The sequence below is a fragment of the Mesocricetus auratus genome, unplaced genomic scaffold (assembly GCF_017639785.1).
Source record: "Mesocricetus auratus isolate SY011 unplaced genomic scaffold, BCM_Maur_2.0 Super-Scaffold_6730, whole genome shotgun sequence".
NCBI classification, from domain to species: domain Eukaryota; kingdom Metazoa; phylum Chordata; class Mammalia; order Rodentia; family Cricetidae; genus Mesocricetus; species Mesocricetus auratus.
Genome location: NW_024429184.1, coordinates 44,725,743 through 44,748,862, shown reverse-complemented (window position 1 = coordinate 44,748,862; position 23,120 = coordinate 44,725,743). Strand labels below are relative to the sequence as shown.

At 37.9% G+C, this 23,120-nt stretch overlaps 1 protein-coding gene across 1 annotated transcript in view; it reads left to right on the top strand.

The window, feature by feature from the left end:
* Necab1 (N-terminal EF-hand calcium binding protein 1) overlaps positions 1 to 23,120 on the top strand; it is a 170,858-nt gene that overhangs the window by 83,421 nt on the left and 64,317 nt on the right. The window contains exon 5 of the mRNA XM_005066820.4: positions 4,838 to 4,935. Within this exon, the coding sequence (XP_005066877.1) occupies positions 4,838 to 4,935 (98 nt within the window). The remainder of the gene's footprint in view (positions 1 to 4,837; positions 4,936 to 23,120) is intronic.

The window sequence follows — 23,120 nt, the reverse complement described above, 5'->3', positions numbered from 1 at the left end:
CTTGATTAGTCATTTACTCCTCCTCCCCAACAGTTTTAGCAAGGAAAGTGACTGGCCTTTAATTCAACAGAATTTCTTTATATGTTAAAAATCCTGTGATCATATTCATAATCTAGTTTTAATCCTCTTCTCTGCTGTAGAATATGCATTTTATTTCTAGATTGACGCTTCATTTCACATCATTTTTGAATATAAAATAAATATTTAGGTTGGATTTTAATCAGAGCCAAGTCTTCGGTGCTAGCAAGTGAAATATGTGGAGTCACATCTCATGCAAATTCCCTGTAGGTGTTGGAGGGGTGGGGTTTGATTGACACAGAACAGAGATTTCATGCACTTTTCTCTTAGAAACCAATTACAGACTCTAGGCATACATCTCTTAGCTTCATTAAGTTTTTTCTTAATTCATCAGTTAATTCAATTAAGTACCTAAACTGAAAATCTATTCAAATATGAGTTTAAAATATCTTTTCAATCTAACTTACGAGATTAATATATAAATAATATTTTAGTTAATAACATTGCTTCATCTGAGTACATAAGCTGAGGCAGCTTTGGTGAATGTGGATGTACCATTGAGATGGACAAGGGAATTTTGATAATGTGTGGTTCTTCAAAGTGCATTTTTCCGTTAATGTTTTTCTAGGATGATCACCCACACTCATAACCCCCTCAGAATAATCTTTATGGAAATTTCTAGGTGATTGTGTTCTTCAGATTACAGGGGACAAAGCCCTGTCTCTCATTTTATTTAGTTCCTTTCTACGCCTCATTTACTAGGTGCTCGCAAGGTGCATGTGGTGGAAGTCATTTAGATTCATGAGAATGCTCTCTGAGATGATTTCCTATTCTGACACAACAGCTGTGGGCCCTTTTGCTTGACTTGATATTCTTAAGCCAGACCTGGAAATTCAACTTGGAAGACTGAATTGCTGAATAAAATTTCAGTCTATCACTACTAATTCTGTACAGTTGGGAAGGGTGAAACTAGCCCCTTGTTAGCATTTTATAAGTGAAAGTATGGCAACTATGCACGAGAAGACAATTTGCTTCCTGGAAGACTGTACGCTCAATGTACGTGTTTATGAATTGCATTCTATTCTTCCATTACATCCAGTACCAAGACTATTTTTCAAAAGTCCTTCACACAAACTAAGAAAGAATAATTTCTATAAATTTTTTCTACAAATTCTATATGACTGGTTTTTTTCACAAATTGATGGAACTAATTTGTGTATTTTCTCCAGAAAATAATTCTTGGCACCCACAGACAGTTTCAAGGGACCAATATCTGCTTTAAATCTTTATTTTTCTTCAATGACATGATTATTAGCAAAGAGCAATTTCCTAGATCATACTGTCATTGTTATTTAATTAGAAAATATGAATTATAGCAACAAGAATATGACATTACTCCAAGATCAGCCATTTCCTTCTTCCTCCTGCTTTACTCCATACCTTGGCCTGATTCGTGGTCCTTAGTCTATGAAGAAAACCCTCCCCACAATTATTGTTGCCTTGGCTCTGGACAACTTCATGTCACTCCCTGATCATGTACATCACTTCCAGATAAAGTCTATGAGGAAAACTGTAAGATATCACTCTTCTTTTCAAAACGGTGCACCTACCTGTTGCACATAGACATCTTAAATTTAATTTTCATGTCAAAGTTTGTAGAATCTCAGATGATGTGTTATAATAAGTTCCAACTGCTGTTCCATGGAGAAGCAAAACCAGTGAGGCTCTAGGGGACTCTAACACAGAGAGTCAAGAACACCAACCTAAACTTGAGGATAAAAGGTAGAGTATTAAACAAGGGATGTTTAGGGCTTGTCTGCTTCTTGTCTCATCAGCTATCTTAGCACACGGAGCATCACCACCTTACTTAGCTTCCCAACTCAAGCTCTTAGTCAGGGATGACACTGTAGTTAGTACCCCCACCCCATTCTCAGAGTTACAGTCATTGCTAGCTAGTGTATCACTTACCGTGCGGCCGTTCCCTCTCTATGTGGGGACTTGAGATGAACAAATGCATTAATGACGAAGGGAGAAAATGAGAGTTTCCAGTCTGAAGTCTTGACATAGTTTTGTCGCGTGCTCCACTGACCTCTGCATGCATGTGCTAGCACACACGATTTAAAAGCAAAAGAAGAGTGAATTTCTCTTCACCACATTTTCTGACTAAGCCAAACGTCTTGAATATCAAAGATATTTTTATTTTGAAAGGTCAGCTCTGGACATACGTACATATAAGAAATGCTAAATGGACTCAATATGTAACATATGTACACATGTGTATGTGTAACAATAATAATTTAGAGGAGATCAAAATTTTTGAAGAAAGAGGTGGAGCTACAGAAGGAGTTGAAGGGAGAGGGAGGGGCAAAATAATACAGATTCAGTGTATGCACAAATTCTTAAAACAACAACAAAGAAAAAAGTGGCCTTACTACTAGTTTTATTTTATGAAAATTCCTGGGCACTCTCTTCCTCCCTCCCTCCCTCCCTCCCTCCCTCCCTCCCTCCCTCCCTCCCTCCCTCCCTCCCTCCCTCCCTCCCTCCCTCTCTCTCTCTCTCTCTCTCTCTCTCTCTCTCTCTCTCTCTCTCTCTCTCTGTGTGTGTGTAGACCTGTCTAACCAGGACCATCATGAACACAAAAAAAAATCACTCATCACTCTATCAATTAAGCTGTATCCATAGCCTCTTTGTTTTTTGTTTGTTTTGTTTTCTGTCAAAATACCAGAGATCTCAATTTTAAAATTCAAGAATAGCAGTGCAAAACAAAATAAGCCAGTAAATGCATGTGATATTTTGTGTTGCTAGTAATACAGTGCCTCCTAGCAAACTTGCCAATTCCTAAATACAAAGCCAGGGAGAAAAACTGCATCAGCCTTCTCATTTTCACGCTGTAAAATACTTCACCTATTTTTGTTCATTAGTGAATTAGCTCTGGCCTGGAAGAAAGACTGTCTTCAAGTCTAGTCGCGAATTTCACCTGACCTTCTGGTGGCACAATTTCATTTCCATTAATTTTCTTTTCTCTGAAAGTCAAAAGTCTCTCAAATCAAATTACTTCACTTAGATTAACCTTTCCTTTCACATTTTCTATATCTTAGATATAATTTTTACATTTGATTTTTACTTCTTTATGTTAGCACGTTTAGCTGATGTCTGCACAACTTCATCATCTGTGTTCACATCACCTGGTCTTATTTTTTCTTCATTTCAATTTGAATAACCTAAAGCCTAATGGGCCTTTATCACAATGAGTTCTCCTTATTTCTCTAGCTTCCTGGAATATATGCCTACAAAGAATATGAAAAGATATATTTTACTTTAAATGTGCACATAAATCCAGAATTTCTTTTCACATATTTGTCTTTGAAACAATATGTATTGAATTTATCAACAACCTGATCAGGTCTTCCCATTTTCATTGCCACCATCTTGGTCCAAGTCATTGCTGGACTCCAGAATTATTAAAATAGTTCTATGATAACTTTTTAAAATTGAATATAAATTCTCTCATCATAGCTCCTGTGTAAAAATCTTTCACTGTATGTATTTTTACTACTTACATGAAAAACTTCTGCATAGTATTCTTTGAGGCTGGGAATATGCTGAAATAAAAATGAACAAACTTATCTTTTCTTCATGTTTATTTGCATATTTTGCTTATTTTAACATAATATTGCTTGTATATTGATATGCATTCTTTTCCATCTTTTGAAAATTCTACAGCAATATTAACTGCATATTGATTCATGAAAAGTAATGTCATTTATTTCATTTATTACAGTCACCACACAGATAAAACAAATGTCTTAGCCAATCCTATCAGACTTAAAATGTTACTTTTTATTTCTTTAATGAGTATTTGCTCATTTATTATTTCACTAATCCTTCCCTAAAAGGATCTCTGTATCAGTCCTAAGCTACAGGGACCATATATTCTGGACTGATGTCTTTGGGCTGTGTTTGGAACCAGCCAAACAGCCCCTGGATCCAACTCTGAATGGGTGAGTATGGATCATGGAAGTCCTAGCTACCCAGTGTCATTAAGGATGAGACAGAGACATCATGTCATTTCAGGAGGGCTCTCAGTCAATACTGGAGACCATGCTTTATTCAAACATCCTCTTAAATAGCTTTCTAAAAGTGGGGTACTGGCAGGAGACATCTAATATGTATATATGGCTGACTAGGAAGCACTTCCTTTAACCATAGAGATGGTCCTAGAATGCACATACACAAGCCTTCAAACATTCCATAACGGTATGCTCACCAGTCTTCAGGCACGTCCCACTAGCCCTCATGACGGCCATGTGGCCTGGGTCTATTGTTACACAAACTTGGAGCCATTCTCCACTGTGACCAGGCCATCTGGAGGTAACCAGCCGACATCCAAAAGACAGTAGGAAATTCGAGCTCCTGGAATTGAACTGAGGCTTATATCCGAAATATCATATTCAGGGTCCAACAGAGGAAATATCACAGTGTTTTAGAGATTGCAGAATCAAGAAGGTATCTTTCTTTTAGGACAATATTACATTCATTTTTAATCTATGTATGTATAGGCTGCATTATGACGAGACTCTAGAATGTTTGTGCTTCGTTGGTTTTTATCCTCGGAGAAGCTTATTGAAAGGTTCAGGCATTATGCTGGCCTGCTCTGTTACCTGGCAGAATGCATTCAGGCAGTGCTCTGGTCAGCCCAGAGTTCCATGAGAACCAGTCTGCATGTACGTGCAAAGGACCCCTTTAAAAGACAGCCAACATTTTGTCTTAGGATTATCTAGACTTCAACATAAATTGATTTTACTTCTTTTACTTACAGAATATTTTTCTCAGCACTTGGGTGAATATGAAAATGTACTGGCTGCACTTGAAGACCTGAATCTCTCCATCCTGAAGGCAATGGGCAAAACAAAGAAAGTAAGGAAATGTCAAAGATTACTCTCCAGAACAGTATCTTCCTTGAGAAATATTTTCTTTAAAATTATATGCATTTCTTAATGTACAATTTAAATACTGATTGCTTCTGTCGGTGATGGTTCATTCTTTTTAATATTGGCTGCATTGTTCATTCACAGGACAATTGCTAGCATCAACTATGAGCCAGAGACTGTTTTGTGCTGAGAATACAAAGATACCCAGAACTATTCTAGCAATTCTTAATATGGTAGGAACACAAGTTGTGTAAATAAATGTGATATTGTGTGAAAGAGAGGAACCCAAGATGGAATACACAGTTTGTATTGAAAGAAGTAATACCCAAGGCTATAGCAATCAAGATAATAGTCATTAGACAAAGGAGAGGTAACAGCATATACAGGAATTATCGATCAGAAAGGTCCAAGGCTCTCAAGGAAGAGATGAAGCTGAATTATGGAAGGGCTGTATCTTTCATGGTGCCACCAAAGCTAGGGATGTAAGCTGACATACAAAATGCAAATAAAACAGTATTTCAAGCAGGGATATGAAGTCTTCCAGAAAGAGCATGTGAGAACTTGGCTGTGGTTGAGATGAGTACAAGGGAACAGAATCAGGAAGATGAGTAAGGAGGCTAGTTAACCAGTTCTGGTGAGAGACACCAGTATGTGAAAAACTAACTGGGGGGGAACACAGAGAACAGAAAGTGAGTGCACTTGTGTTTGGCACAATAATTGTGGAATTTGGAGAAAGATTGAATCCATGGGCTGAAATGAAGTGTGTTAAGGGTAAACCTAATCTTTCGTTTAAATGCTTGGGTGGTGACTTTACCTAGACAGAATGCTGAAAGAGGACCAGGTGTGAGGATGTAAGAGCGTAAAATTTTTTTAAGATTTATTTATTATGTATACATGATGGATGCCTGCATGCCAGAAGAGGGCACCAGATCTTATTACAGATGGTTGTGAGCCACGATGTGGTTGCTGGGAATTAGGACCTTTGGAAGGGCAGCCAGTGCTCTTAACCTCTGAACCATCTCTCCAGCCCCAAGAGCATAAACTTTTATGAATCTAAAGTGCCTTGGTGGTGTCTAATGGAGACAATTAAGCCACTATTGGAAGAAATCTATTCCTCATAGGTGACATCTAGAGTTGGAGTTGCAATAAGGAGCTTGAGTGGTGTCATTTATACATGGGAATAACTAAAGTAAGGTGAGAAGCTCACACTGTGCATTAAGACATTACGGCTTTTTATGGTGATAGGAAGAGAAGGATCCAGGATTGGAGACTGGATAGGAGCACAGTGTCCACAAGTTAAGAAATGTATTTGAAGGTGTGGGGAGCAGTTAATGTTGCCTTCTATGTAGAAGTTAAGAGGCAAGAATTAAATTCGTCATTGTCAGCAAATCAAGTGGCATATTAACATTTAAGATGTTTGACAGGTAAACATTTTTGAAGCACATACAGAATTCATGGATATAGACAACAAACCTATACCACCAGTGAATCCTGATAATCCTACCACCACATGGCAACACTGAATTGAGATGCTTTGAAATGGGAACATTATGGCAACACAATTTGGAAACAACAAACCAGGTGGACATGAGGACAAGGTGCTGACAGGAGAGACACTATACTACTAGACACATTTTGGGGAAACAGCTGTAGGTTTAAGTATATAAAGAGACAATAAAGGATGTGTTGCAATAGTTGCCACCACAATGGGGAGGGGAGTTAGTGGTAGGGCTGAAGCAGAGTGACCTGCTAGGAATCCATGTAAGAAGCACTTGGGTTCTCAGATCCAATGCTCTGCTCAGCAATGACTTCTTGTCAACTGATACTGAAATTTTTAGATATTTCAAGGGTAGGAAACTATATCTGGTCTGCAACAGTATTAGACATAAGTGAAAGATTAAGTAAATGTTTGCATCGTAAGTGAAAAGGCAACCAGTTGTCTTCTCACTAAACCCCAGGAGTTTTGACAATATATACCCTTGAGGCAGATGGGGAGACTCTTCTTTCAAAATTCTCTGCAGTATAAAATGACAAAGCTAAGTATTCATGAGGGGGTATAGTCTGTCAAGACTTCCTCTCCTCTAATACTGGTCATCATGCCCCTAACTTACCTACTACTAGGTCTAAATATGCAATCTGTTGAGAAAAATCACCGGACTTCTTATAGAGAGGGCAGAGGTACTAATAGGAGAGAAAGAAAAGAAGAACAGAGGGAGACAGAAAAGAGTTAACATAGGAATTATGCAGGAAGTAAAATTTTCAAAAATATTATCTTTAACCTCCTTGCAAAAATAGGAGATGATATTACATGTATAAAGAAATAGCAGACAACCCAAAGCAAGAAAATGAAATGAGAGCAGAAATAATAGTTTACTTTTTAGAAAGTAAAGTTTAGAAAGCCTTCCCAAATGCAAAGCAAAATAGAAAATTGAAGTACCAACCAATGTTGTTTGTTTACTCACAAAAAATGGCAGAGATGGTGAGCACTGTAAAGAGAAGCTTTATCCTTGAGAGAAGCCGTCACGCCAGCCTGGTTCCAGAGCCGCTTTCCCGCCAGCCTGGTTCTAGAGCCGTATCAGTCCCAAATAAACACACAGGAGGCTGTATTCATTATGAAGCTGTTGGCCTTGCTTGTCTCTTACTAGCTAGCTCTGCTTTAAGTAATTACCCCATAATTGTTAATCTAAGTATGTCTCTTACCGGAGAATAGTTCCGGGCTTCCTACCCATGCGGTTACATCTCGAACTCTCCTGTGTTTCTCCTTCCCAGAATCCTCCTGGGCTCCTAGTCCTACCTATCTAGATTCCTATTGGCCAGACAGTCTTTATTGACAAATAACAGGCAAATAACAGGACTTCCCCAACAGAGCACAGAGGACAAAAGCGGAACCTGAGTGCATTTGACTTGCTTTCCTTGGGAGACTCTGAGAACTGTAACTAACTTTGGCTCTTGGTAATTTCTCTGCAGAAGTGGTCATTTAAAAATCCATGCTGAACCTCCTAGGGTAGGCTACTTGAAAGGTGGTGGCCAGAGGTTGGAAGATTCAGGACTTGCCTGGGATACACATTCCACCAGACTGAGCAACATAGTAAGACCTTATCTCATAACAATTAAAACAAGAAAGAGTAAAAGGGCAATAGCTGAAGCACTTGATTGGTAATGGCGAGGTCATCAGTTAAACTCCCAATATTACAGTTAAGGAAACAAAAATTGGTTTGGTAAGTACTGTAATTTGAAGGTGAAATACCCCTACAAAGTTATATATTTGAACATTTAGTTCCCATCTCATTTCCCTGAAGAAGTTTCTAGGAGGTAAAGACAACTTGGAGATGTTGGTCACTAGGGGCAGCCCTTGAGGCTCTATAGCCTGTCCCACTTCCTATCTGCTCTTTACTTCTGTTCTGCCAAAATATAAGAAGTAAAGTGTTCCAGTGACCCACTCTGACACCATGAAGTGGCCCACCACTGTGCCTTCTCCTGCATGGCAGCCTGTGTCACTTCAAACTGTGAGCCAAAACATAACCATTACCTCTTACATTGTTCCTTGCTAGGTATGTGGAAACAGCAATGAGAAAATTAGCTAGCACAACATGGTCTCCTTTTCATTCTTTAGGTCTTATCTTTAGTGACTTCATACAGAACTTGTCCTGTTGCTCTCTCTACAAAGTTTCACCTGTTACAAAATCACTTGTTTGTTGCTATGACTATTGTGATGAGTATCTATGAGTAACTACATAATGAAAAAATAGTTCTGTAGGAAATAAAAGTAATATACTATTAGTTTATTTTATTTATTTATTTTACCTGCCACATTTACCCAATAAATGGGGCTGGAGAGATGGCTCAGAGGTTAAGAATACTGGCTGCTCTTCCAGAAGTCATGAGTTCAATTCCCGACAACCACATGGTAGTTCACAACCATCTACAATAAAACTAAGCCCTGTACTGGTCCTCACAATTTAAACTTATTGCTGTATTAAATAAATATTTTAATTAAAGGGATAGTCTTACACTAAAATAGCTAAAAACTTCAATTCTTAAACTTCCACAATCTTTCAAATTTCTCTGAATAGGAAGGTAAACCAGGTACATAATCTTTCACATTTTCATGCAAATACACAATATAATCTTGCTTTCTGCTGTGCCAATACAATGAAACTTTTTGGCAATTTTTTATTTTTATTAAGTTGCATTTTTCTTGGCATTGATTCTTAAAATATATTTTATTTATGTAATACAGCTTATTCTATAAAAGCATTTTTTATAAAAGAAAAGGTTAAATGGTAGAAAATAAAATTAGAAGCCACATTTTAGTATGATAGCTTAAAGATGGATAAAATCCAGTGTTCTAACACCTTTTAAGCCACTGGTGACCTGTTATCTTCTCTGTGTTGCCAGCATGAGGAAGTACACTGACAGGCAGCCAGTATTTCTCTTTTAGAAACTTGATATATTTTTATACAGATGAAAAGTGCTGTCTCAGTAGGAAGGGCTGACATTCCAGGCTATTTGTGATATCTTGACTGGCAGCACATCTGCTTGCCTTATCAGAGAATAGATAAATGGGTTCTAACTGATTAACTCAAACCTCAGGAAGTGACTCTGGGCAGAGGCAGTGTATCGTGGACACTGTTTTTTTGTTTGTTTGTTTTCACATGGGTCCTCAGGGCCTGCATTAATTGACTGTGGATACTTATCTGGAACAAAACAAAGAAGATGAAATCCCACATGGTCATTTGACAGGTATCGACAAAGGGAAAACCAGAACCCTCATCCAATATTGACAGACTTTGTCAATTCCCATTTTTCTTCTTTTGACAGCGTGAGTAAAAAGTTGTAACATCAGTCTGTAGTATGATTGTAACTTCAAAATTAAAATGTAGAATTCTGATGCATCCAAAGTTTATTGTGTGCTATTATGCAGTGTGATATTCCCTGCTTGTTGATTTTTAAGGCTTAGAAAGTTATTATAAACTAAAATTAAAGAATAGTGTTTTGAAATGATATTTAGGATATGGTAGTTACTATATTGAATGTTTCTATGGGAATTTCCAAAATTAAAATATGCTTGTATAGTTTTAAACTTAGAATTCAATTTTAAGCAAGAGCATCTTAGAGTATATCTTCAATATTTAGGAAAATAGTCTTGATTTCTAGAACGGTTGGACCTTTGTCATTCTTGGTATCTGCCTTTAGGGTCACTGGTGCTTCTCTGTCTGGAAGCTCTAGACACCTTTACCACAAACTTTCCATATCTCCTGTGTCCCCGTTTTACTAATATTTAGCATCTAAGCTTCTCTGAGGCCTATATTTCTCTCACTATTTTAATATTACAATAGTTTTACTATTAATACAAAGATGAATAAATATTCATGATTCTCTTTTCACTATGGGGAAAATATGATAATTGCTAGCAATTACCATGGAAAAAAATCCCTTCTTTCAGTCCAAATAGGGGAGTGAAGTGATGTGTCAGATATTCAAGTACCCTCATAGAAGACAGGCATTTCCATCTTTTGTTGCTTCTTTATAATCCTTTACATGTTCTTTAAAAACAAGTGGAAGTTAACTCTTGGACTTCATGATAAAATATTTTCCAAACAGCTTATTTGATGTTTCATTTGTCTCCTGCCACTTTGTATGTGAGCGTGTGTGTTGAGAAGGACACAGACAGCACAGACAGAGGAAATGTGAGTGTGTAGTGAGGAGGCTATAGATACCATGGGCATGGAAAGTATGGATGTGTGTAGTGAGGTCACAGACGATGGCATGGGCTGTATGAGTGTGTAGTGAAGAGGCCTCAGATAGCCTGGGCGCAGGAAATTGAGTGTGTAGTGGGGAGGCTCTGGATAGCACAGGCATGGTAAATGTGTGTAGTGGGGAGGCCACGGATCACACTAGCATGGAAAATGGGATAACATGGTCTTGAGGAAACAGATATAGGCCATCAGGAGAGAAGCTCTGACCCAGGTCTAAGCTTTAGAACCTTCTATAGACTTCTGCCCAGTACTTGGCAAACAGAAACACTAGGCTCCTAGAGAGATCACTCAATTAAATCAGAGTATAGTCCTCTCATTGGGGGCCCTTGAAAGAACTCAAATTGCTGACCCCAAAACTAAGCTGTCCTAGACAGAAGACCCCACCACCTCCGCCTGGAAAAAGATGGACAGAACTGAAGTGAGCAACAAATGAATTGACTTTTGAGGTGATGTGAAGAGCATTGAGTTTACTGTTACCATTCATGAGGTAAGGTGGGTAATTAATTCATGGGTTAAGTTACATTTCATGTCAGGTGGGGAATGTTTAACCCTGGTGTGGTGCACAGGCCTATAATTTCAGAAGTAAGGAGCTGATACAGGAGGAGTAGGAGTTCAAGGCCAGCCTGGCCTACAGAGTGAGATGAGTCTAAAAGTTAAAGGTGTTTTGAGCTTTAATATTAAATATTAAATATAATATGAAATATACGCCTCCCAAATGTAATGTGACCAAGAACAATAGGCAAACATTGGTGGCCTTCCAAGATCTGGATGGACTTACAAGGATCCAAATAAGAGTCCAGTTGACATTCCAAACAGCCAGGAAATCCACTGCTGTTTCTTGACTAATTCGTTCTTTCATCCCTTCACATCAAATACCTTCTATACCATTTGTTAAATGTTTGCGACACACTAGCTTTGCGTCAGAGTTGACAGCCTTGTTCCCCTGACAAAACTGTACCTTCTAATATCTCTGAACAGCATCTTAACTTCCAGATACTTAACACATTCTAGACTATGAAAGTGAGGCTCCTCCTTTGTTTTTCTATTCCTAAGTTTTTCCCCTCTGTTCTGCCATTTTGTTTATAAATTTTTAATTGCTTTTTCCTCTTTACAAATACAATTCATTAAAATTATATTTTTATTGAATTTGCAATTTTGAGAGAACTATGTAGAGTTTATTCCCCTTCTCTTTAAAGTACATGGGTTATTTTTTATTTGGTCAACCTTCCTTTCATCTCTTAGTAAATTTATTATAATATTTAATACAGGTTCAGTCATTTTCTCTTCAATTAATCCAATGATTATATATATATTTTTGTCTCTTGTGTGAATGGCATTTTTCTCCATCTTCAGTACTTAGAACTACTTTGACACTGGGAAGTGACTGATTTCTAGAGATATCCCTACCTCGACTAGCTGCTCTCTTCAGTAACCAGTGGTATGGCGTTCACTTCATCTGTTGCTGCTCTAGGCTTGAACCCTGAGATCTTTTGCCACTATAAGACTTGGGCAACTTCCAGGAAAACCCACCAGCCTCTCACAAACCATGGTCTTCACTTCTTTTCACATCTTCCCCCATGTTTCTAATCAGAAACTTTAAAGTTTACATTCATTGTTATTCTGTAAGGTTTTAGGTTTTAGTCCTGCTTCAGTGCCACAGTGCAATCTCTCTCTCTCTCTCTCTCTCTCTCTCTCTCTCTCTCTCTCTCTCTCTCTCTCTCTATCTATCTATCTTAGAATATTGTACAATCCAGGTACATTTTTTAAAAGTTAAGCAACTAAATATTACATGCACAAACATGTTGAAAACTTCAGTGGATTCTTTGTGTACTTTAATTCAAAAGATACAAAATAAGAAAACATGAGCAAGATAAAATATTCATTAAATCAATTAGTAATGCATCTATGCAAACAATAAATATAGTTGCTGTTAAGTAGAGACCAGTGACACTTGAGTGATCATGAATGAATAAGCCTGACACCAGCATCAAAGAATGTGTAGAACTTTAATCAAGAAAGGATAGACAATCCCGTGAGTGATGACATTTCTCTGACCTTTTAAAGAGACACTTTTCAAGATTGGTTCTGCTAGAAGCACTCTCTCATGAACAGAAAAGTTGTCATTTTGAATGGATGGAATAAGAGCACACAAAGTTGCAATTTACAAAGTCCCATTATATTTACTGTTTCTTCAATGAGTACACAGATGGCAAGCAAAGAGCTTGGAAACCATGTTGAGTTGAAATGGTTTAGAATAATTCAACAGAGTCCTAGCAGTATAGCTCAGTGTCAGAGCTTCCTAAGCATTCAAAATCTAATCCCTAGCCTGTAAAAGACAAAGAGAAACATCAACAAATTGCTGAAATGTGACAGAAGTCCACTACATCCCCCAAAGTAGAGGTTCCCATTAATAATCACATTTTTGTGGTTGCAGTCTATTTGTTGACAGTCTTCCCAGTTTTTCAAACCCTTTGCTTCCTCCTTCCACCGCAGTCAGTAGCAGGAAACCATAAGAAATTATTTTTATTTCATATCATGTACTTACAGTTTTTAATAGCCGTTTCCTTTATATGGATTTTTGAAAATCTATCTGTTTTAAACCACTAACTAGAACACGTATGCTACTAATGGATAGTAAGTTGATTTGCTGCTCAGTAAGGTGGAGTGTACAGAGGAACTGCTTTAACACAAAATCCGGTTTGTTTTCCTAAGGCTGAAGTTCTGAACTACAGTTGCTGGTGTGAATTTATATAGACCTTTTTCTAAAGGACATATCTTTGAATAAAAAGTGAACAGAACTGTCATGGAGCAACACAATGCAACATACTATTCCTCTGTCAAGATAGTTACATTTGACATGAATCATTTCTTTTGCATGAAGAGGAAAAATGCAGGAAGAGAGATTCAAAATTGCTCAGCACTGTATTTCTCAGACCTGACAGACATCAATTATTATCACAAGAAAGATATTCTTTTTAATTTTAGAAAATTGAATTTATTTATTTTTTATTTTGCATGTGTGTGTGTATAAGTATGCATACTTTTCCTCTTCTCATGGGTACTTATTTGTCTCCTGTCATATCTAAAAATGAGGGTGTTTACACCAATCATAATATTTCTCCCTGTTTTGTCTCAGGAACATTTATTATGCATGGTATAGCATATTCTTATGTTTATGTATGTGTTATTCTAGGTATGCCTATGAATGCTGTAGAGGTGGGGTTTTTTTCACTGTTTCCAGTAAGAATTACTTATTCCTACATAGAAAAATTTTAATGAAAATACCATTCTTGATCTGATTTACCTTAGGTTATTAGCAGCCCTAAGTAAATGAAGAAGCATGAAGCCAAGGCTGCAAGGCCTGTTTTACTCCTCTAGTGTATTTTTGCATGATCTAAGCACAGTGGTTAGATAAAACCCAACGGTTCTTTCTGTAAACAAACAGAAGCAATTTTGTTAAATGTTTGAGTGTATTTATCTTTGTTTATTCAGGAACATCAGCTTAAATATTTTATCACCCTTTTTCTTCACATAGTCATATGCTTATCTGTATTGTTTTGGTTACTAATATTTCAACTGAAGGGAATTTAAGTGGGTTGGAGGGTTAATGCCCATGTGTTGTCTCTGTTGTAGCAGAGAAACATGTTTCCTTCTTCCTTGATTTGAATCTGAAATGTTCCTAAGGACTGATAGCTCCAGTAGGTGTTACTATTTTGATAAATTCTAGAATCTGTAGATATAGAAACTAGATGTAAGAAAGTTCGTGGGCATGGGTATTTGGTGGTATATTGCACCTGTTCTTTCTTGAGGCATTCTCTAAGCTTCCTTCCTGGTCTGGCTGTGATGTGAACTGCTCTAGTTTGTCATGCCATCCCCACCATGATATACTGGAACTTGTGAACCCTTTTCTCCCTCAGATTTCTTTCTCTCTCTCTCTTTTTTTTGCGGGGAGGGTTCGACTCCCTCAGATTTCTATACCATGTATTTTTATCACAGCTGTGCAAATGCTAACTAATATTCAAAATTAGTACCAGAGAAGTGAAGTTATTGCTGTGACTACACCTGGCTTTGTGAGTCTTAGAACTTTGGAACTGGATTGTGGAAGAACCCTGAAGAAGTTTGGAGATGTAAGTTGAAGAAGCCTTAGAATTCAGCTTAATAGGTGACTTTGATGGGTGCTCAAGACTATGATGCTGATAGTAGCACCTGCTATGAGGTTTCTGATGAAAATAGTACTGGGTTTGAAACTAGTTATGGGCTATTCACCTTACATTTTGTCAAATGATTCATTTGCATCTTGCTCACAGCCTGAGAATTTGAATGAGGTTGAATTAGAAAGCATATTTCAGGACAGAATTTGAGCCATGTGTAGTTAGTTATTTATCTAGGGTTGCAGTGAAAGCCACAGGGAGCAAAGTTCAGAGAAGGGCATAAAAAATATGCAGTGAGTTGAATGCTAAGGACAAAGTGCTTGTGGTTGTTAAATAAACTAACTTGGTGAATAAGAAGCCTAGCACTTTGCACTGAAATAATAGGGAAGTTTTCTCTGAAGAACCTGTCAAGACCCCTGCCCTTACAAGCTGCAAGGTGAAAATTATAGACATCTTAAGTATTTTAAGATAGACCATTTTAAAGAGTTCTCCTTGAGAAAATGATGCCTCTTGGGTATCTTGCTTTGAAAGAACTACAGAAGTATTTTCAGTTTATTCAGCTGGGTACTAGAAGGCCACTAGAGCTCTGGTCCAAGAATGACCCAATACTGCTCAAGCTGGCTGCAGACTGTGAAGTCATTCATGTAGTGCTGGTTTTGCACACATGCAGAATGCAACTGTTAATATTCTAGAGGCTTCCAGGGGATCTTTAATGGACCTTGTGAGGCTAGTCAATCTCTGTCAGGATGGGGTCCCTCTGGGTAACCCCCAATGTGATGTGGGAAGCAGTGAAGGTGAAGTCTAAGCAGAAACAGAGACCTCAAAATGTTGCAGGTAATAAGAATGTAGAATGTGGGCCGAGAAAAGTTCTAGGCAACAAACAGTCTCTCAAGAGAGAGGCCCTGTGTCGTAACAACATTAACGCCATGAGTACAGGGTTGGCTAAACTCATTAGAAGTCACACTATACCACAGCGTGCTCTGGAACCCTGGGACTGAGCTTCTTAATTCAGTGTTTGTTGCTCTCAGATAAATTCCTTTTTTATTGCACTTCTTCTTTCTTTGCCTCCAGTCCCCACTTTTGCAATGTGAATTTTTGTGCCATTGTATCTTGGAAATTAATTTCTTAGTGCTTACATCAAATAGTTGGAGTCTCAGAGGAAACTTTGAGTTTAGAAGTTTAAATAATGATGAAACTAATAAGACTTTGGAGAACTCTGGTAGGTAAACTAGGTGAAGGGTCTCTGGGGACTAGGAGCTGACTATTATGATATAAGTATGAAATGTGCACCACAGACTCTTAGTTTTAGTGCTTAGTTCCTAGCTGGTAGAACTATTTAAGGTGGTTCTGCAAACCAGAACTACAGAAGAAACGGAGGAAGTAAATCACTGGGAAGATGAGTTGCTGGTAATTCTCTCTCTCTCTCTCTCTCTCTCTCTCTCTCTCTCTCTCTCTCTCTCTCTCTCTCTCTCTCTCTTCCCTTCCTCCTTTCTGGTCCACTAAGATATAAATTGTTCTGCTATGTCATGCCTTCCCTGTCACGATGAACTGAAGCTCTTTCTTTTTTTAGTTGTTTGTGTTGGGTATTTTTGGTCATACCAATACAAAATCTAACTAAGCACCTTCTAAGTCATTCACCTATAGGCAATAATAATTTATAATAAATATTTGAGATTATAATGTCTATATTTTCAGAAACATTTGTCCAATAAATATCCCACCTACCAGATTTTCCCTGTAACTTACTGTGCATAATTTTATAATACAGAACTACTTCAATTCTAGAAGTAACTCATGAACAGCACTCAAATAAAAGGGTAATTTTTAGGTTTGTATTCACTTAAGATCTTTGTCACATTCTTTATCCCTTGAGGTTGAATCAGCAATTCAGAACTAATGATCTTTGAACTAACCTTTTTAAAATTGACTCCTCTCCATCTTCTGCCCTCTTAACCTACTTCATAGACTGTGTTTCACAGAACCAGTGCAATGGTTCCTGCAACAGATATTAATATATTACTTTTCTTCAAGCCTTGTACATACACCATTGAAATGCGAAATCTGTCCAAAAGTAGGACTTATTGAGTGAAGCCTTTTCCTTGCCAGCCGCTTTGGTTTTTCCCCACCAGTCGCCTGCACTCTGCCGCGTTGTAGTCCCCAAATAACACACAAGACACTGTATTAATTATGAAGCTGTTGGCCGTTTGACCCTATGGCAGCTACATGATGACTCCCTGTGTTTCTCCTTCCCAGAGTCCTCCTCGACTCATAGTCCCACCTATCTTGCTTCCCTATTGGCCAACAGTGTTTTATTCAACAACTAATAAGAGACAGATTTCAGAATGGCATCTCCCATCAAGGGCTTACATTCATATGTCTAAGACTTCCAATACTTGCAGGAAAGAGTCTTTTCTTAGAGCAAACAAGGAGCACTAGCACTCAATCCTGAGCTCTCCACTTGAGTCTGATACCCTGATTATGAGTCTAGTCCCACTCTTGCCCATCGTTTTCACGTTATTTCAGCTTCAGTTCCTTTGTAATTCAATGATCCTCCTTTGTGGATGGCATTCCTCTGTCTTACTCAGAACCTGCCTGAGGATTTCACTTGCTTCTCTTCTGCCTGGTTCTGTAATAGTTTTGGCAATACTATAAAAACAGTGTAAATACTGATTCCCCAGGTGCATTACTCAGGGTTCTCTAGAGGAAGAGAATTGCTAGAATGGGAGATAAATACATGTATACATACATACGTACGCACGTGTGTGTGTGTGTGTGTGTGTGTGTGTGTGTTTGTGTGTGTTTCATTAGAGTGGTCTATAGGCTGTTATCTGTCTAGTTCAACAATGGGTGTCTATCAGTGAAAAGTCCAAGAATCTAAGAATCCAGTAGTTGTTCAGTCCTTGAGACTGTATGTCTCAGTTTGTGGTAAGTATATGCAGTAGGCTCTAATGCCAGTGAAGGAATTAACTTAGCAGCAACAGTGAGGACAAGTTGGCAAAGAGCTAAAACTTTCTTCAATGTTTTTATATAGGCTGTCACCAGAAGGTGTGATACAGATAAAGGTGGATCTTACCACCTCAAAAGGTCCAGATTAAAAGTAGGTCTTCTCACTTCAAATAATTTATTTAAGAAAAGTCTCTCTCTCTCTCTCTCTCTCTCTCTCTCTCTCTCTCTCTTGGGCTGGAGAGATGGCTCAGAGGTTAAGAGCACTGACTGCTCATCCAGAAGAAAAGTCTCTCATAGGCATATCTAGCCACTTGGGTTTTAGTTAATCCAGATGTAATCCAGATGGCAATCAAGAATAGTCATCACATCTGGGAAATCTTTCTCTGTCTTCTAAAAGATGATTATTTATTATCAAAGTTCCTCTCACATTTATTTTCCCATTAATGTTTCTTAATCTTTCTTTGTCCTTTCAACTGAATTGTATCATAACTAATATATAGGATGCCCCCCAAAGGCCTAGATATTAAAGGTCTGGTACCCAGCCTACTTGGATGTAGTGGAAAGAACCTTATTGAGGGGGCTCATGACAGTCCTTAGGGTTGTACATTTCAGGGAATACTGGGATTCCAGGCCCTCTCTCTTCCTGTCTTTTGTTTGTTGGCTTTGTTCTTCCAGGTCCTCCTGCCATGATATCTCCCTTCCACTTAGAGAGAGGTCTGGATGCATCTGCCCAGTCAGACTGGGGCTTTAAAACTGTAAGACAAAGTAAACCTTTTCTACTTATTGGTTTATTATATGTATTTGTTATGTCACTAACACAGTGTCGTATCTCATTGTATCAATTATTGCTAGGATTGGTAAGGTGTTCATGTAATCTTAAAAATATGCATTGTCTCCTACAAGCACAAAGGATATGTTGCAGTTCGCTGCTGGTTATGAATAAGCTGTAAAGAAAAGGAGTGGTTCTGTGACCATATTCCAATTCTGGGAAGTCTGGGGAACCAAATGGATGTAAATTCCAAGGAACAAGGGAAAGGGTAAGAAGGGAACAAAGTCAATAATTTTCACCCAAGACTGCTTGAAATCTTTGGAATAATTGGTCTCTTGGAGCAAGAAATTACTCTTTCTTAATTTAGCAATTCATGAAGTAAAAACTGTGTTCTCTGTCATCTATCTAGATTTCACTGATTCAGGACACAATCAGTACATCTGCAAGAGGCCAAGTGCATTTTTCAGAGAGCACAGTTTCACAGTTTCAATCATAGCACTCATAGAATTTAGTATTTTTGTAAAGGATGCTATTTTTAAGAATTGTAGGTCAGCATCAAGTTGTCTCCCAGTTGGACTCTTTTTTTCCTTAGTCCATTATGTTGAACTTGCCTTTCAGCAGATTTTGACTGTGACACAACTTCAGTGATCTTCTGTTCTGACATTTTGAGAGCTGTAACTGAGATTATAATGTGGCAGAATATGGTAGGTGCAGGTGAACAGTATTTTTAGATTCTTCATTCTCATGCTGATCATCCAAAAAGTAAAAATGAAAAAAGAAGCATGCATAGCATAAAAATCATACAATGTGTTTAGTTATATATTCTTAAGAGTTTTGTCTTTTTCCCCCATGCTAAACAGGGTCCAGTTCTTTTAGTGTATAAGGAAATAGGTGTCATTAGATAGGATGAAATCTGCTTCTCAGTCCTCTGATCTTCCTTGAGTCCTACATAGCTTCCTATTCCTGTACAGTAACATATGGAAAAGTATTTCCACTCTGTCTATATAAATAGTATACAGGACACACACATAGTAATGCTGCTGGAAAAAAATTGATTTCTACATTTAAAAGAAATTTATTTGATTCCTAGTTCTGATGCTTGTCTATATATGCCTATGCTAAATTCCTACTCTCCATTTCTTCCTTTACTACATATGGACAATTCTACTTCCTTCTTGAAGATAGTGGGAAGATAAAATGAGACAGTGTATATAAGAAGTTTGTGACTTCATGTTCCCATAATAGAGCCAACACAGATGAGTTATCTTTATTCTGTTAAGATAATTCCTAAGTTCCAACCTTAGTTACTGAAAACCATTGAGAAACATATGGATTGGTATTTTATAAAGAAATAATTATTTCTTTTTATTAATTGAGAATTTCATGCATGTATATAATGTGTCTTGGGTCAAGTTCACCCCTCAATCTCTCCCTTCCAATTCTTCCTCTCTCCCCAGCGCAACTTTCATCCCCTTTCATGTGTTCTCTTTTTTAAAAATGTGGAATCCATTTGGTGCATGCACACGGTTTAGGGGCATCTAAGGAAATATGAGTCACCCCTCAGGAACTTATACAAGAAGAAAACTGGCTTCCTCTTCCCATCAGCCATCATTTGTTCCACCCCTCATCTAGGAGTTGAACTTCCTGGCCTTCTTTCCCTTCAGTCTGGCTCAATCATATGCAGGTCTTGTGCATTCAGTCACAGCCATTGTCAGTCCATATGTGCAGCTGCCCTACTGCATCTAGAAAATACTGTTTTGTTGTAATCATCCATACCTCTGGCTCTTACTATCTTTCAACATCTTCTTCTACAATGAGCCCTGAGCCTTGGGAGGAAAAGGTGTGACATAGATGTCCTATCTAGGAACAAGCACTCTGCAGTCTCTTATTTTCTGTACATGACCAGTAGTGGGCCTTCATATTAATCACCATCTAATGCAAATAGAAGCTTCTCTGATAAACACTGAAAATCTTCCCTGAATGATTGGCCAAGCTGTTATTTGCAGGCAGAGATATAGAGAATTGTGTGGAGGCACAGACATCTGTCAATAACTAAATTATCCAACTCAATAGAAATTAATTTACAAAAATATAGGGAAATTTTGATGAAAGCACAACTTCTAGTCAGCCACTTTCTTATTAAGGTGATCAAAACAGATCATCTGAATGACAGAACATATACTCCTACAACTCACTTGGAAGCACAAAGACTGTACCCAAGTTATTAATAACTCCTTAAACAGAATTCTATGCCTCCAAATTCCAAAAAGCAAACAGCAAAACCAGGCTCATCCCAGAAGAGGCATAGATGTCTTCTGATGAGCAGTAATCAAACAATTGAAGGTCTTGCATGTGGTGGCTGAGAGCTTCCTTAACCCAAATTGTTTAGCTCCACAAGGAGCAACTCCCATGTTCTAAACGTTGCATAATGTTAGTCCTCAAAAGGTATGCAATGGTGAACAAACCAATTTTCTAGTCAAATGTACATGATAACAAATGTATTTTACATACCTCTGTCTTCATCATTTGTGTCAGGATTCTTTTTCAGCTGATATAACAAGCAATTACCAATTTGATGAAAAGAAATTCAAGTAGGAATGTATGGATTCTCCACAACCATACAAGATCTGATACAGTATTGTCATTTTGGAGTGCAACTTTGTGTGGAATAAGTACTTAGCAGTGGTTGAAAGGAGCTGTTGTCTCCCTTTAATTCATATTCTCCACTCCAGGAGTACTTGTCCCCTTCAAATCAGACACACAATGAAATCTCAGTGAGCTAATCGCTCTCTTGTAGGAGGATAATTCCTCTGCTGTTCATTTTAGACAAAGCTCTGTACGTTCTATCGTTTATAGAGCTTGAGAGGTACTTTGACAATGGATTCATCTATATATCTAACAGATATAAAGCAGCAATAAAAGTGCCCTGCTGCAGTTTTAGGCTACATTTTTAGCTTCCCTACCCTTCTCATAATCTTGGTAGTGGCTCCTCAAGAAGGTAATTAGAATGAATGGTATTCACTCCAGTCCTATCACTCCTCGTCCAGAACATCTAAAAATAGATGCTTTAATTTTGTTGATGCTTGATAAACAGACTCCAAGTCTATCTTGAAGCAAAACGTGTATTAATGAAGAGAATTTCAGTGGGAAAAATATTAAAGTTGTAGTTACATCCTGAGTTTCCACATCTTGTATTAAAGAATGCCTGGTATGTTTTAGGTATTACCACTGTAGAATCTGAAAAATTCTGAACTTTGGCATACTTTCCCTCAGTGGTGTTTTGTTAATGCTGAATTGTAATGGCTACCTCATTGTGCCAGATATTCTAATATTATCAGTAATAGATACTCTAGTAAATTTTTAGCTCTCAGATTATATTACTCAGCAGTATAGAAAGGCATACTCTCTGATGTTCAAAAAGTGAAGCAAAAAAATAAAACCACTAATTCTTTGGGAATTGTATTGCATTTCAAAGAACATTAGAATTACATTATGTACAGTCAAGCAAAAATTAACCCTACAGCTCTGGGGGAAAATGTGGATGGATTAACTAACCTCTCAAAAATGGCGGCTTTAGGAAACTACTCATTATGATCCTGCTAAGTGTGCTGACACACTGACAAGTCATGGATTCGGGATACTTCCTTTGGGTGGCTTAGTACACTAAAAGAAATCAGTAGCTGCTTTCCCTGAGCTATGGTAACAGATGGTTCGGATAGCTTTGGGAATAACCAGATGACTTAAAGGATATGTCTGTTGCTGCTGTAGGGTGAGATTAGTTATCATCTCATTACAAATTGGGGGGGGGTGCTTTTGTTTGACTTGGTTTGGTTTGGTTTGGTTGTTCAAAATTCTGTTTGACAGAATTTTTCTGTGTAGTCCTTGCTGTCCTGGAAGTGACTCTGAGACCAGGCTGGCCTTGAAGTCAGAAATATGCCTGCCCCTGCCACCCATGTGCTGGAATTAAAAGTGTGCAACCCACTCCCAGATTTTAATCTCATAGCATTCAATTCTTAATCTTCTGTAAATTTCCTGGTTTTAGCCTGTTTCTTCTTAGTAGGTACATGATGTGGCCTCGATACTGTGTCATATGTACAGATAGTTTCTAATCCATTGAAGAAACTCTCATTATCACACAACTCATTACATAGGAAAGTTAACTGCCAAACCTAGTTTTCCCATGTGAGAATAACTTTAAATTGGAAGGAATTCAAAGTACCACTTCATAATTCAAGGTACCACTCCATAGCCCTGATCATTCTTGCCACCCATCTTAATCCATTGTAAAGTGAGGTTTTCTCTGGCCCGGCTGGGTCCCACTGCCCTTCTCTGCCCCAAAGAAACACACAGACGCTATATTAGTTATAAGATATTAGTTGGCGACTTGGGCTTCTTATTCTTAAACCATAACTACTAATCTGTGTATTTCCTCATGGCCTTACCATACTGAAGAAAAAGTGTGGGCCGCTTACTCCATTGAGGTCTTCATCGCATCTGCCCAGTGTCTCCACAGAGAAGAGAAGAAAAGAGATTTCTTGCTTGTCCC